This window comes from Galeopterus variegatus, unplaced genomic scaffold (assembly GCF_000696425.1).
Source record: "Galeopterus variegatus unplaced genomic scaffold, G_variegatus-3.0.2 Scaffold176, whole genome shotgun sequence".
Lineage (NCBI taxonomy): Eukaryota > Metazoa > Chordata > Mammalia > Dermoptera > Cynocephalidae > Galeopterus > Galeopterus variegatus.
In genome coordinates, this window is record NW_007726287.1 from 119,702 (window position 1) to 133,001 (window position 13,300).

Consider the following 13,300-nt stretch of genomic DNA (forward strand, 5'->3'; position numbering starts at 1 on the left):
CTTGAAAACACTACACTAGGTGAAAGAGGCCAGACACAAAAGGCCACATATACATGATTCCATTTATATGAAATATCCAGAATAGGTAAATCCAAGGAGACAGAAAACAGATTAGTGTTTGTCAAAGGATGGCAGAGGGGAAATGGGGAGTGACTGCTTAGTGAGTACAGACTCTCCTCTTGGGTGATGAAAAAGCTTTGGAACTAGATAAAAGTGATGTTTGGACAACACTGTGAAGGTACTAAATGCCACTGAACTGCACATTCTAAAATGGTTAATTCTGTTATGAAAATATCACCTCTATTAAAAAAGAGTGAGTTTTATTATAAGTAAATTATACTTCCATAAAGCTAACTTTTAAAAAGATAATTAAAATATTCCATAACTTACAAGGAGCTTAAAATAATGGCAGTGGCCTAGGCCTGAATCTCATAATATTCCCTCCAAAAATGACATAGAACAAGGTTTCTCAAACTTGGCACAATTGAAATTAGGCCAGCAGCAACCCCCACTGCCTACTCCCAGTTGTGACAACCAAAAATGTCTCTGTATATTGCATCAAATGTCCTCTGGGGAAAAAAAATCTCCCCTGTTGAGAGCCACTGACACAGAGCAACAAGAGGAGAAAAATAAAACAACACAAGAAGTATGCTCTCAGCATCCCTGAAGATTTATAATATCCAAATATCAAAATTTCTGTAAGCAAAAAATTTAAAAACACCAAGCCCCAGCAAGTGAACGCTCAAACTCCTGAATCATTTCAAAGCTTTGTGGCAAGCAAGGGCAGGCCATGAGAAACAAGGGAATAAAAAGGAACTAAGACAGCTCTAAAATCTGTCAGAAGGGTAAGATGCCTCAAGTATAAAAACACTAAAAAATATCCTGATAGAAATCAGAACACAATATATTACAGAGAAGGGTCTTAAAAGTATATGTGATTTGAACTGTCAGTATCTGAAATTCAAAGCGTCCAAAGGAGGGGGGACAAAAAAAAAGAAGGGAGAGGCACCCTTTTATAAGTAGGTGTACGGAGAGAAGCAAAAAGGGAAAAAATTTAGGGTCCTACCAGGCCCTCAAAACTGGTGTGCACACATGCACACGTGCGCACACACACACACACACGCACACAGAGAAGCAAAAAGGGAAAAAATTTAGGGTCCTACCAGGCCCTCAAAACTGGTGTGCACACACGCACAGGTGCACACACACCCATTAAAATATCTGGACTTTGCTACACTGACAGAAAAGGGTATGTGCCAATGAACTTATAATCTTGTAAATCATCTCATTACCTCAAAAATGAATGGAAAAAAATTAAAGCCATATGTAAATATTACCAAAAAAATCAGAAAATGAGATCCGACATGTTGACAAAAACTCCCCCTGCTGTGGTTTGAATGTTTGTCCCCTCCAAAGCTCATGTTGAAGCTTAATCCCCAATGTGGCCCTTTAGGAGGTGACCAGACTGTACCGGCTCTGCCCTCATGAATGCATTAATCCACTTGTGGATTAATGGGTTATTGGATTAACGGGTTATCATGGGAGTGGCACTAGGGGCTTTTTAAGAAGGGAGACCTGAACTAGCATGTGAGCATGCTCTTGCCCTAGCTGCATGATTCTCTGTTCCACCTCAGGACTCTACAGAGTCCCCACCAGGAAGAAGGCACTCACCAAGATGGACTTCCTAGCCTCCAAAACTGTAAGAAATAAATTCCACTTCTTTCTAAATTACCTAGTTTCAGGTATTCTGTCAGAAGCAACCAAAAATTGACTAAGACATCCCCCCCCAAACAACAACCATGAATGAAAAGAAAACTCAATTAAATATACTTAGCCATATATTTGCGGATGTGAAAAACTATCCTGAACAAAAACTCAAAAATAAAAACAGGAAGAAATGAAGGAAAGGACATAAAACAGGATATTAACTGCAAATGAAAAACAGTAACTTTACAGTGGAGAAACATAAGCTAACATTACAAGAAATGAGATATACTGACATCACGGACCTCCAAATATGACAAACTGAGAAGAGCACATTATATGTGCATTGTTACCAAAAATGAAAAACCTGAACCGAATCATAAAGAAATATCAGAAAAACCCAAATGGAGAAATATTCTGCAAAGTAACTGGACAGTACTCTTTAAAAATATTTAAGTGCTGACTGTTTACTTCAGTTGGTTAGAGCTCAGCCTTGTAACCCCAAGGTTAAAGGGTTCAGATCCCCAAACCACCCAGCCACCAAAACACAACAACAACAAGAACAACAACAACAAAATATTTAAGTCATAGGTGCTGATAACACCAAGGTCAAGAGTTTGGATCCCCTATCAGCTAGCTGCCACAAAAAGAGAAAAGATAAAAATATTCAGCTCATAAAAGACAAAGATAGACTGAGGAACTAACTGTCCTAAACTGAAGGAGGGTAAGGAGACATGACAACTAAATGTGATTTGTGATTCTGGATTGGATCCTAGAGTAGAAAGTAAACATTTGGGGAAAAAAATTGGTGAAATATGAATAAGGTCTAATTAGTTCTTAGTACTGTATCAACATAATCCCTGGTTTTTATTACTCTCCAATGGTTATGCAAAACGTTTAAACTGAGAAAGCTTGGTGAAGGCTGTATGGGAGGTGTACTAATTTTGCAACGTTTTTTGGTCTGAAAAATGCAAAGTTAATTCTTCCAATTCAAATCCAACCCCACAGGGATCTTCTCCTATGATTTTGTGTAATAGGCTTGGCATTATCTAGTGAAGTTGAACTTAAGGCACAACCTAAGACTCCACCAATCCACTTCTGGGTACAGACTCAACAAAACTGTCTTCACAAGAGTACTAAGAGATACATGAATGATCACAGTGTCATTACCCATAAAAAGCTGTGCAGGAAAGAGTTAACGTAGTGGGCCTGCTATCCTTTGAGAAGTCTGCTTGTGAGGTTGGCCTTTGGCTTGTGTCTGGGAACTTGGATTTCAGGATACATCATTCTCTGGTCAGAACGGCTCACAGTGCCTAAACTCTGTGAAAATAATATGGTCTATGCCAAATACCGGCTTCCTTTCTGGGAGTCAAGAATTTTGGTACATGCTAGGCAGAGGGTGTCTTGGGTGCTGAGTCTTTAATGAGCTTTTCTAGTTGACAACACTTCACACGTGTTGTCACAACTCATGGGTGGGAGAATTAAGCACACTCTGTGTGACTCCACTGCAAGAGGGCTCTTGGAAGCATGTGCCTGGCTTCTTCTAGACTTTGCCCCATGCGCCTTTTCCCTTTGCTGATTTTGCTTTGTTTTCTTTCACTGTAAAAAATCATACCCATGAGTATAACTATATTATGACTATATGCTGACTCCTGTGAGTCTTCCTAGTAAAGCAACAAACACAGGGAAAGTGATGTTGGGGACCCTCCTCACCAGAGCTGGTATCAGAAGTAGGTCTGCTAGAACAACCGTGACTCACTGAAAACACTGTTTGTGAAAAGGAAGAATGACGGGGTTGGGCATGACAAACATCTGGTGCATGGGCAGGCAAGGGTGTCATCCATGGTATAAAACAGCAGCTGAGCTGCATGTCTGTTAGAAGAGGTAAAAGTTACCTATGGAATTTGAAAAAAATAGATCCAGCTTCAGGAGAGTGATCCAGCTGGATCCCCTGGCTGCCTTTGGCCATGTTGGGCCAAAAAAAAAAGTGAGGGGAGAAAAGGGCAGCCCAGGAAATGCCTCTGGTTTTTGTTTGCTCCTCCAGGTAGAAGGAAAAAGGGCCCACAATTTCCCAAAGGTGGGCTTTGGGTTGAACAAAATGTTAAAAGTTTACATGGTTCTCTCTTCCAAGTAGGAGGAAAAAAATTAAATGAATTCCAAAGGGCTGAAGCAAAGTTTTAGAAAAACCGAATGCAAAAAAGGGGGGAAAACACCCCAGCCAGTAGCGGCCACAGTAGCCTCCCTGACCCAGCCTTCTGCATTCCAGCCAGAATCTCCCCCTAGCACCTATAACATTAACCCTGTAAAAGTTAAATTTACTGAATTTGGGGGTTTGGATAATTTTGCAAAAAGACTTAAAACAGGTAATGGGGTGGGGAACTTGTTTTTAAAATGGCTTTCTGCTTTGTGGCTATTGCATCTCGAAGTATAATAAAACTGTAAAGAAATAAATATGGTAGTTTTGAATACTTGAAGATAAAACTTATCTTTGCCTCAAAAACTCCATGTCAAAATGGAACAGCAAATAACGAAATTGAAAAAAAATTTGCAATAATGCATACAAATTAAGAAGAAAACAATACCCTTAATAGACAAAAAGGAGAAAGAGCACAAATAAGCACTCATCCCCACATTCTCAAGAATACAAATAACCAGTAAATATCTGGTGACAAAAAGTATAACTTTAAATGAGATACATTTTTTCATATATAAAACCGGCAATTAAAAAAGGTATAAATTACCAAGGGAAATGCACATCTTTACATCCTGAGTTTAGAAGTGAAAATGGCATTCCTTTTGGTAGGAACAGACAATATGAACCAAAAGTCTTAAAACGTGTATATGGTTTGACTTAGCAAAGGATTTTATTCAGTGTTTATAAATAGTGAAAAACTATAAACAATGTACAGGTCTAACCAGAAATGACTGATTAAATGAACTATGGATATACTTAAAATGGAATAACTACAACTATTAAATATACTATTATTATATAACAATACTGAAAATACTGACATTTATAACATATTAAATGAAAGAAAGTCAAACACAAGCTTCATGAAGTCAGAAATTTTGTGTTTTCTTCACAGTTACATACCCTGCATGGAGAACCATCTACTATCAGGTCAATAAAGTCAATACATATTTGCTAAATGACCCAATGAAAGATGTTACAAAACAAGCAAAATGGTCTCACCTCACTCACTCACACTTCATATGGGAGAGGATAAAATCTGGCAATAAGATATACACCAAAATGTTAATGGAACTATCTCTAAATGATGGGAATTGTGGGTGATATTTATTTTATTGCTGGCTGATATTACCTATATAAATTTTACAATGAACATTTAGTATCTTTCTCCGCCAAATAAATGCACATGCTCATGTTTTTAAGTGGATCTACAGGGTACCATGGATGGGGGTGGGGGTAAAAAGAGGACTTAATGCATTTTAAAGAGTTCTGAATGTTTGGTTTATTTTTAACTAGTACATAAAAGTGATATGTGGTTCAGACAAATCATGAAATGAGAAGACAGATGACTGGAAAATTTACTCAAAACCTATAAAGAATATTCCCATAACACCCCCGTCAAGCCCCTCCACTCACCCTCTCTCCCGTTCCCAGCTTTCACTGACACTCCAGCCTGTGATATTCTAATTACAAAGCAGGGGAAAAATCATGGATTTTATATTCATAATTGTCCTAGTAATCATCCTCATTAAGACTTGTAAGAGGTTGCGAATTCAGCTTAGAAAACCTATGTCCCAGAAAATTCAAATAATGATGATGTCTTCTCTTAAATAAAAATCTGTAATTATTGTATCATATATTCCAAGTTGCATAAGAAAGAACTTACCCACAAACTCGCAGTATTTTTTATAATCAGCAGGAAATTTTCTTAAATGCAAATGATAGAAGTTCTCTTTATTTGGAGAGTTGGCCCATTCCTGTGCCACCTATACAAAGCAAAGTGGCAAATTTTAGAAAGCAAAACCATTCTGGAAAGCCACGCTAAACGCAAAAATTTCTAAAGGAAGCAACAGTAAAATCCAGAACCTAGAGCCCCAGATGACAGAAACTAAAAATTAATTTGTGGCAGTTTAATTAAATTAAATGATAAAAATATTTCCACATTTTTTTCCTAGAATTGACTTATCCAATTCAGTATCTATAAGCTACATGTGGTTAATTAAAATTTTTAAAATTAAAAATTCTAAATCTCAGTTGAACTAGTCACATGTGCAGTGCTCAAGAGCCACCTGTGGTAACACTATATGCTGTATAAAGTACCATTGGACAGCTCTGAGACAGTGCCATTTCCCAAACAGATCATCTCACAAGTTGAAAAGGACCTAGATATGGTGCAAAACTTTGGGATGTCTCACCAATCCTTTTGGGATTTCTCCTGCCAGTTTCTAAAATGCTCTGTACCCATCTTTCAATTTGCCAAAGCCCCAAACTCAGAAGTACACTTGAGGATCTTCTGAGAAAGAGGACTACACCCAACCCAAAATTCAGACAGGAGACTACTAGTGTAAATAAATCATTTTACGTTTCAATTTTTAAAAAACAAATTACCTGTTGGGGCCTAAGAACGGTTTTATCTAAATGTAACAGTTTGGTTATTAAGTATTTACATCTATAATTGGCCTTCAATCCTCTGATAAAACATCATGAAAGACTACTGGTGCTGGGCTGCTTCTGCACTAAAGTTAACCAACCAAGACTCCACAATGGTTATGCTATGGGAAGAGGGGGAAAAAAGAACAATGAACTTGTGTTATTTGCTAATGAGGTCAGATGCTGGTCCATGACAGCTATGATCAGTTTGTACCAGTCAGTGTAACATCCAGAGTACCCTACAATACAGCAAGTCCACGGAACTACCTTCAGAAATGCATTCCATATTCACAGCATTATTCACAGTCACCCAAATTGGAAACAACCCAAAGTCCATCAACTGGTAAATGTATAAATAAATGTGGTATGTCTATACAATGGAATCTCATTTGGTGTTAAAAAGCCTACAAATACTAACACATGCTACAACATGGATGAGTCTCAAAAACATTATACTAAGTGAAAGGAGCCAGATGCAAAGAACCACATATTGTATACTTCTATATACATGATATGTCCAGAAAAGACAAATCTATAAAAATAAAAAGTAGATTAGTGTTTACCTGGGGCTGGCAGTAGGAAGAAAGAGTGACTGCAAATGGGCACAGGGGATTGTTTGAAGTCTATGGAAGGGTTCTAAAATGGATTGTGGTGAAGGTTGTACAACTTTATAAATTTACTAACAAAAAAAAAATCATTCAATTGTACACTTTAAAAGTGTAAATTTTATGGTATATTATATCTCACTAAAATGGATTGTGGTGAAGGTTGTACAACTTTATAAATTTACTAACAAAAAAAAAAATCATTCAATTGTACACTTTAAAAGTGTAAATTTTATGGTATATTATATCTCAATAAAGATATTAAAATGCATCCTAGTGTGTACAACAAAAACGAGAGAAAATAATGGATCAATAAAATCTCATCACTGCTTATCTTAGAGAACATAGGATTTGCCTGACCTAGAAAATCCTAGATGGTTTCCTTGGTGGAGGGCAGACACTTCTAAGTTTAAAATATGGACCTTATATTAACTTCCACAGCAACCTCAAGAACCACAGATTAAGAGGATCTCTGATAGTCAAGGTACAATGGCCTCCTAATGATTGCTGAACTTCTGGAGATTCACAGAGAAACTCAGCAGGATAAAGACTCCTAATAAACATATTGGATATACTATATAATTCATTGGTTTGTATATTTTGTGTGGTTATAGTTTTATTTGTTTCATAACCCATTTGGACCTGGGAAATAAAAAAAATCGTGAATAGCATAAGCTAATATTTTCACACTAAATGAAATGTTAGTTAAAAGTACAAGCAAGTAAATGTTTATATGGTCCATCAGAGCATTATCAAGATTAAAAGTAATCAATTAGGTTAGGAGGACGAAAAATCATGCAAATGGTCAGAAAACAACCTCCCTAAATTTAAGAACATTTAGAATACATTGTACAGAAACTAACATTCAGTTGCTATCAAAATATTAAAGGACAGTGATAATGCTGTAATAACGTTACAAAGCACTATAACTTAAAAAAAAAAAAGAAGCATTCCATGTTCCTTTTCTTTCCACTCCAGGAAGGAAAGAAACACCTAGTCAGGCCTCATTCTCACAGCAGATATGAATCCTCTTTATTTTCCAAGTATGGAGAATGGACTATTCAAACAAAACTGAATGTTCCTAATAATTTGGTAATTTAACTTTTTTTAGATCAACTATTTTAATATTATGTTTTGATAAAAATATTTCCACATCAATTAAATACATTGTTTGGTTATAATGAGATGGGTTGTGTTTCCAAAAAAATTCTCTTCAAAATTACATTATTAAAACAACAGGTGTTTCACTGAGGAAAAGGCGTTTCTGCAGCACTGGCCCCCAAGAAGATAGAACCAAAGCCAAAACCCAACATGGACAAAGCAACTGACATTCATACCCACATCCTCCCTTCCCTTTCATTACAGAAGCCTATAGCAAACTCATTAATTTATGCTCTGGATCTGTCTTCTCCTCTTAGGACTTAAACTCCTACAGTAATCCATTTTCTTACATCAGTTTCTTCCTGCACATTGCTCATTCCCATCAGCACACAAAATGAGCTATCTTTTTTAAAAAAATTTTCTTACTACATCAGTTTCTTCCTGCACATTGCTCATTCCCATCAGCACACAAAATGAGCTATCTTTTTTAAAAAAATTTTCTTACTACATCAGTTTCTTCCTGCACATTGCTCATTCCCATCAGCACACAAAATGAGCTATCTTTTTTAAAAAACCAGCTACCACCAGTAAACAAAATCCTTGTCTCCCAGTCACCATGCAATTATTGTCCCTTTTTATTCTACTCCCCCTCATTGCATAAGCTTTCTCTCCATTTTGGATAAAAGAAGATTAAATATCTCTATTTTAAATATCGAAAATATCACATTTTAAAACTCTATTTTATAACTATCTTTAATGGCCTTTTAAATAGTTTTAAAGTGTTCTCCATAAATGTCTCATTCATTCGTCGTTAGAGTAATTCCTAACAGGCTTGTAGTTTTGGTTACCATTGTATATGATATTTTCTTTCATATTTCCCAACTGGTTATTACGGCTATAAAGGGACACTACTGATTTTTGTTTGCACATTAATCTTGTGCCCAAATATTGATTCTATTGGGGTTTCTATGTAGATAACCTGCAAATAATCAGAAGTGTTTCTTCCACAATTATTCATTGCTGAACTATATTATTGAATATTAGCTGTAGCAGCTGTCTACGGTTGTCAATTGCTGCTTGCACATTCTGAAATTACATCATTACATACATTCATGTTTGTGATCAAGCATATGTTCTCAGATTACTGCTCCTTTTATCAGTATCTAGTGTCTGTCCCTCTGAATTGTTTTCATGTTAAATAAGTTTTGATTATAATATTGCAACTCCAGCTTTCTTTGGTTCATGTTTGTGTGCTGTATCTTTTTCCATTCTGTCATCTTAAACCTTTCTAGCTTTTTTTATGTGTATCTCTGGCAGATATTACTGCAACTTGTCTTTTTAATACATTCTAAAGGTCTCGATGTAACCGTTTACATGTGCACTTGTTCGGTTATACCCCCTTGACACATTATTAAAAGCCGTCTCAACCTGAATTCTCAAATCCTTCTGTTTCTGGGAAAATTTTCAGTCTTGATTTCTGTACCACCTCAGCTTATTTTTTTCTCTCCTTCTGAGATCTTATTATACATACACTAACACTTCTCTACCCACCTTATTGCTTTTTCTTTTATATTTTCCACTTCTATTCTTTCCTGATACCTTGTGATTTATTTGATCTGATACTCTAGTTACTTCCTCATTCTTCAGTTGTATATATGTACTATTCACTCCACTTACTGAATTCTTAAACTATTGTATCTTCCATCTGCACTATCTCCTGTTTGTTATTCTTTATGGTTTCTTCTTCCTGCTTCATATTTCTAGTATTCTCTCCTATCTCTTTGAAAATATTTAATATGCTTCTGGGCTGGCAAGTTGGCTCAGTTGGTTAGAGCACAGTGTTATAACATGCTTCTGATTAAAACCGTATTCTGACTGCTCCACTAATTTTGCTTTATCTGCTCTATGTTGTTCAGTTTGTTACTTTTCTCTTTTAGTGACTACACTACAGACAGGGAATTCAAACTTCCCATCTGAATTCATACTCCCCAGGCATACTAGGCACATCAGCTGGAAAGGCAGATGAGGGGAACAAAGGCTAAATCCTACCACCACCTAGCTTTTGTGCCTCTGCTGATGAATGAGGGTTAGGGAGCAATGAGGGGATATACTTCTGGGAATAAGCATTTTGGTATTATGATCTCTAAATTTACCCTAATGCTTACCCCTTTTCAAATTCTGACTCCCTTAGTTAAAGTAATACAGCCCTAGGGATGTGAGGGACAATTCAACTCTCAGGAACCAAGGAATCCAACTCCACCTACTATTAGTTACTCCTCATAGGAGCTGGGCTACAGCTCTAATGCTACTTCCACTGCTTTTGGCTGGCATGAGCCAGCTGCAACTTTTCTGCCCTGCACCAAAAGGTAATACCTGGGTAGTACTCTAGCCCAGGGTAATGAGGGGAAGAAAAAAGGGCAAAGCTAAAAAATTATTTTCCACCCTAATTCCCACCTATGGAATTTTTCTAGTCTGGTCTGTTATTTCTTCCCATCCTGAGAAACCTATCACATCCTAGGTCGGCCCAGGGCTTTCTCACAATATATTAGTTTGACATACTCATCTATACCTTGTGGCTTCGGCAATGTCATTCCCAGAAGAGAGAGCCATTAACCCACACTCATTTGACATCCAGTAAATAGCACTGCAATCTAACCAGATACTTAAGCCAAAAACCTCAGAATCATCTTCCCTTCTTAACTCCCACATCCACTCCATCAGCAAGTCTTTTGAGTATTCTCTCCAAAATTTACCCCTGACATATCTATTCTTCTCCATGTCCAAATCAATCCACCATCGCCTTTCTTCTGGGCTACTGTAGTAGCCTAAGTGGTCTACTGCATTACACTAGCCTTTCCACTGATTATTCTCCACCCAGCAATGAAGAATGATGTGTAAAAACATAAACTGATGCGTATTACTACTCCCCCAGTCTAAACACCAATCATCTAAAGGTCTTCCAACACTTTCTCACTGAACCAAGAATGAAATCCCAACCTGCAGCTTATAGTATACTATCTGACTCTTGACTACTTCTCCAATCGTTTCATTTCTCTTTACCCCTCAGTTGCTTCACTCCAGCCATACCAGCCTAATCTCTTTCCTCACACATAGTTCCCATCTCAAAGCATTATATTCTTCATACTCTACCCCACCTCCTGAACAAAACCCTCTTCTTCTGGCACTCAGCCACATCTCAAGAGTAGCCTCCCAATATCGCTCATCATACAGGCCTGTTTTGTTTCCTTCACAGAATTCATTACAATCTAAAATTAGCAAAAGAAATAGAGCAATCTCTCTATAAAGGGTTTGGGCACTGAGAATCAAAGGTGGTACCCCAGAAGAACACTCCCTTCCTGCCTGCTCCCTGTCCACACAATCTATGATGACCACACTCTGCACCCATACAGGAGACAGTAGAGAACCACAGGCAAAGACAACAAATCTAAGCTCTAAAAAGATAAAAGACGCTTTGCCACAACTGACTGCAAAAAACTGGCCCCTGCCAAAACAATGCACGTTTATCTAACTGATACTTTTATATATTCAATGCAAGAACTAAAAAACAAGTATCCCTTCTATCTGTCAAATCATTATACAAAAGATTCATACGAGGGTACTCCAAAGTTCATGGAAAGATTCATATTATCTTCTAAATATATTTTTCCACAAAATTGTTGAAGGATCTTCATATATTTATAAAAGTTGAATTTGTTCTCATTTGTCTTTTGTGCTGAGGGATAATTGCATATAATGCCATTACACTCCACCTGCAATAAAACACATTAACTGGATAACCAAACACTACATTCCAGGTTCTAAATAGGATACCAACCAAATTTTTGCATTAAGTCTATACCCATTATAAACTGAAAGTCAAGTTACATCCTAATGAGGGTGATGCCCCTTGGTCCAGGGTTGTGTTTGATGCCACAATTTATGGCTTATTAGACTAAAAATTAAAATTAAACAAGGTATCTTAACAGCACTAAGTATTGTTGGCCTGTTTAAATTAGCAATACTGCAACAATGTTGTTTAAGCTGTATGGTTAAAAAAAGAGAAAGGTATGGGCCGGCCCGGTGGTGCACTGTTACAGTGCGCTGCTTGGGAGCGTAGCGGCACTCCCGCCGAGGGTTCGGATCCCACATACAGGCTGGTTCCCGCTCACTGACTGAGCGAGGTGCGGGCGCAACACTGAGGGTTGCGATCCGTTGCCAGACACGAAAAAAGACAAAAAAAGGAAAAAAAAAAAAAAAAGAGAAAGGTAAAACTTCAAGGTAAAGATGGTAGATTAAACACATACATTTCCTTTAATCTCTCCTGAAACCCTACCAGATCACCAAAGGGATTTTTAAAAACAGGATTAACCCATTAAGACAAAGAGAACAGAAGAGGAGACGAGAGTATCAAAATTTTGGTACTCTTTTGCTTCAAAAGCTAGAAAGCAGGGCTGGCCCGGTGGCGCACTGCTACAGTGCGCCGCTTGGGAGCGTGGTGGCGCTCCCGCCGAGGGTTCGGATCCCACATACAGACCGGTTCCCGCTCACTGGCTGAGCGAGGTGCGGGCGCGACACCGAGGGTTGCGATCCCGTTGCCGGTCACGAAAAAAAGACAAAAAAAGGAAAAAGGAAAAAAAAAAAAGCTAGAAAGCAGATGGATGAATAACAACAGTAGCAAGCTCCAGAAGCTGAACTCCACCTGGGAAGGGATCTGATGTATACCTCTAGAAGCATGGCTGAAGGGAGATGGTTCCTCCCTGATGCCAGCAAAAACCTAGACACTAATCTAGAAAGGACAATAGTCTTTGACCTCAGGGACAGCAGGAAGGATGGGGATACTGTATTATTTATATACTGAATCCTGAGAACCTTCCTTCTGTTCCTCACCCTCATCTCAGCCCTCTCTTCCTACCATCAGCTCCCGGCCAGTCCTATACTTTCCAGGCAAAATATCTGAAGATTTTTGGGGGGTAAAATCTGACCTAAGAGAAAAAGAAGACTAAAAATATTGACATAAAGGTAGGAATGGGGCTTCCTAATGAAACACTAATGGTCGACAATCCTACCCTTTCACTCAGACTTTTTAATCTTCCATGTAACAAAATACAGATTATAACTGCACCTGAGCAAAAAATATTAACATAAAGAATAAAACTACGGCCGGCCCGGTGGCGCACTGGATAGTGCGCCGCTTGGGAAGCGTGACGGCGCTCCCGCCTGAGGGTTTGGATCCCACATACAGACCGGTTCCCGCTCACTGGCTGAG

General features: G+C 37.9%; 1 protein-coding gene across 1 annotated transcript in view; it reads right to left on the reverse strand.

The window, feature by feature from the left end:
* Window positions 1-13,300, reverse strand: part of SETX (senataxin) — a 78,879-nt gene that overhangs the window by 32,410 nt on the left and 33,169 nt on the right. The window contains exon 11 of the mRNA XM_008563619.1: window positions 5,565-5,664. Coding sequence (XP_008561841.1) covers window positions 5,565-5,664 — 100 coding nt within the window. The remainder of the gene's footprint in view (window positions 1-5,564; window positions 5,665-13,300) is intronic.